The sequence below is a fragment of the Glycine max genome, chromosome 2 (assembly GCF_000004515.6).
Source record: "Glycine max cultivar Williams 82 chromosome 2, Glycine_max_v4.0, whole genome shotgun sequence".
Taxonomy (NCBI): domain Eukaryota; kingdom Viridiplantae; phylum Streptophyta; class Magnoliopsida; order Fabales; family Fabaceae; genus Glycine; species Glycine max.
In genome coordinates, this window is record NC_016089.4 from 9,907,409 (window position 1) to 9,909,728 (window position 2,320).

General features: G+C 37.0%; 1 protein-coding gene across 1 annotated transcript; it reads right to left on the reverse strand.

Annotated features, from left to right (window-relative positions):
* Window positions 1-338: 338 nt before the first annotated feature.
* Window positions 339-1,809, reverse strand: LOC100779160 (scopoletin glucosyltransferase). The gene has a single exon (XM_003520019.5). The coding sequence runs from the start codon at window positions 1,806-1,808 to the stop codon at window positions 357-359; it is 1,452 nt and encodes a 483-aa protein (XP_003520067.1). The 5' UTR covers window position 1,809; the 3' UTR covers window positions 339-356.
* Between the last annotated feature and the right edge of the window lie 511 nt (window positions 1,810-2,320).

Genomic DNA, 2,320 nt, shown 5'->3' on the forward strand with positions numbered 1-2,320 from the left:
CCCAAGGACAATGCATATACATTGAATTGAGCCCTAACTGCTGGATTGTCAAACTAGACGACTTTACTGATAGACCATCTGTAACTCCCTAGTCCCTTCTATATTACTGATATATATTGATTTATTTGAAAAAGAGGTGTACTTAATAAACATATAAGTTTAAACTAACTAATTTAATTATGGAAAATAATAAATATGATATTTAACAATGCTTTATAAGATTTTTTCTATGAGAAGAGTATATAAAGGAAGAATAAATATATTACTTTCTAAACTTTTTTTCTCAATCCATTTATTCTATTTTTAGGTGATTTTTCATCACTCTTACACGGGCATTTAGTTTCATGTAAGGTACATTAACGGGAAAGGGAGGAGAGAGTGCCCAACTCCTGAATTAAAACATCCAAATTTGAGTCAGAAGATCCTCCTTCTTCCACCGCCCGTCTTGCCATCTGCGCCAACACTTTTGCTCTTTTTCTCATTCCCTCTAACTCTTCCTTTGCAAATACCATTTTCACAGCCTTCTCTACAACATCCCACTTTGCACAACAATCCACCCCAGAGTAACTCCATTTTTTAACACCAACAGGCACACCAATTTTAAGTACCTCAGTCACCAACTTCTCATTGAAAAATTGTTCCGCACCCACAGGCCAAGTGATCATGGGCACCCCAGCACTCACTGCTTCCAACGTCGAATTCCATCCACAATGTGTCACAAACGCGCCAATGGCTTCGTGTTCAAGGATCAACACTTGAGGCGCCCACCCTCTTATGATTAGTCCCTTGCCTTCCATTCTTTTCTCAAATCCTTCAGGTAACCATTTCTCTCCCTTTTCTTGGATGCTTTTCCTAACGACCCAGATGAATTGTTGTCCCGATGCCTCAAGTCCCATAGCAATCTCTAGAAGCTGTGAATCAGAAAACTTTACCGCACTTCCAAAACACACGTAAACAACTGAATTAGTTGTTTGCGTGTCCAGCCACTTTAAGCACTCGTGCTCATCAATAGACGCTTCTTTTCCTCTATATATTTTTTCCTCCTTATTCCTGTTGCAAAGAGACAAAGGGCCTATATGCCATGCTTTTCTTCCGTGCACGTTCCTGTAATGATCTGCATAATCCTTCTCAAGTTCATAGAAGCTATTAACAACCACCCCATAGCTCCTCTCTTCTGACTCCTCCGCTTCATTCCAAAAGCTGTTGTGGCCCACGTTATCTTTCGTATGGAAATTTCCCACCTGCAACCTTGTCATTTTGATTTCACCGGGAAAATTAGGAATAACGAATAGCTCCGAGTCAGAACAAGTGTTGTTGTAAGGCTTGTAGAGACTCATTATTTTGGTTGCACACAAGGAGAAAAAACTAATCCCATGGAACACGAGCCTGGGAATTCCAAACTTGGCAGCAGAATCAGTTGTCCATGGGAAAAACCAGTCAGCAACAACACAATTTGGACGCTGGTGAAGCAATAGTTGCTCAAAGGGCTCTTGCATCAGCGTAGTGGCCTTAAGGAAAATTGGAAATAAATCTGTTGAAAGGACTGAGTCAGAGTGTTCACATCCTTCTGGTAAACCAACCCCAACATTGGGGAACTTGATGGTTTGAATGTTGATCTCTTTGCTTTGATGAGTTTTGGTTTGTTCTATAGTTTTGGAGATGATGGGTGCGTTAAGTGGTGTGGTGATTATGGTGGTTCTCACACCCTTTGCAGCAAATAGTTTGGCCATGTCAACCAAAGGTATCATATGGCCATGTGCCATGAAGGGGAAGAAAAATATGTGTAAAGGACCATAGTTACTGCCCATCTTTAAGAAATTCAGATGATGCACAGAAACAAGGAGAAGGGGACTCGGTATGGCTCTATGCTTATCCGAGATTGGAGAATTTATAAAACAAGAGCTGGGCTATGATATTTAGGCCGTTGCACTTTTGTTGGTTAATTTAGTTAACGTTTTATTATGCAATTCTTTTTAATGTACGGGATACCTTCCGTAAAACTAGCCAAAAATTAAATTATCAATATTTGATAAAATTAATTGAAAAATATAAAATGATATGTTTTTTTAAAAAAAGATAACAAAAAAATTAAATAAATATTTTAAAGATAGAATAAAATAAAATATAAAAAATAAGAATTTAGAAGTTAATGAAGTGGGTTCCATAAAATTTAGAAGTTATACTTAAAAAATTTATTTATAGAAAAGTCAAACAAATTTCCCAGTTATTAATCTGGGAAAAGTTATATCATTTCATAAAATATGTGTCTATTCATGAAATTGTATGTATGAAAAGTTGTATTCTTTTATGAAAATATATG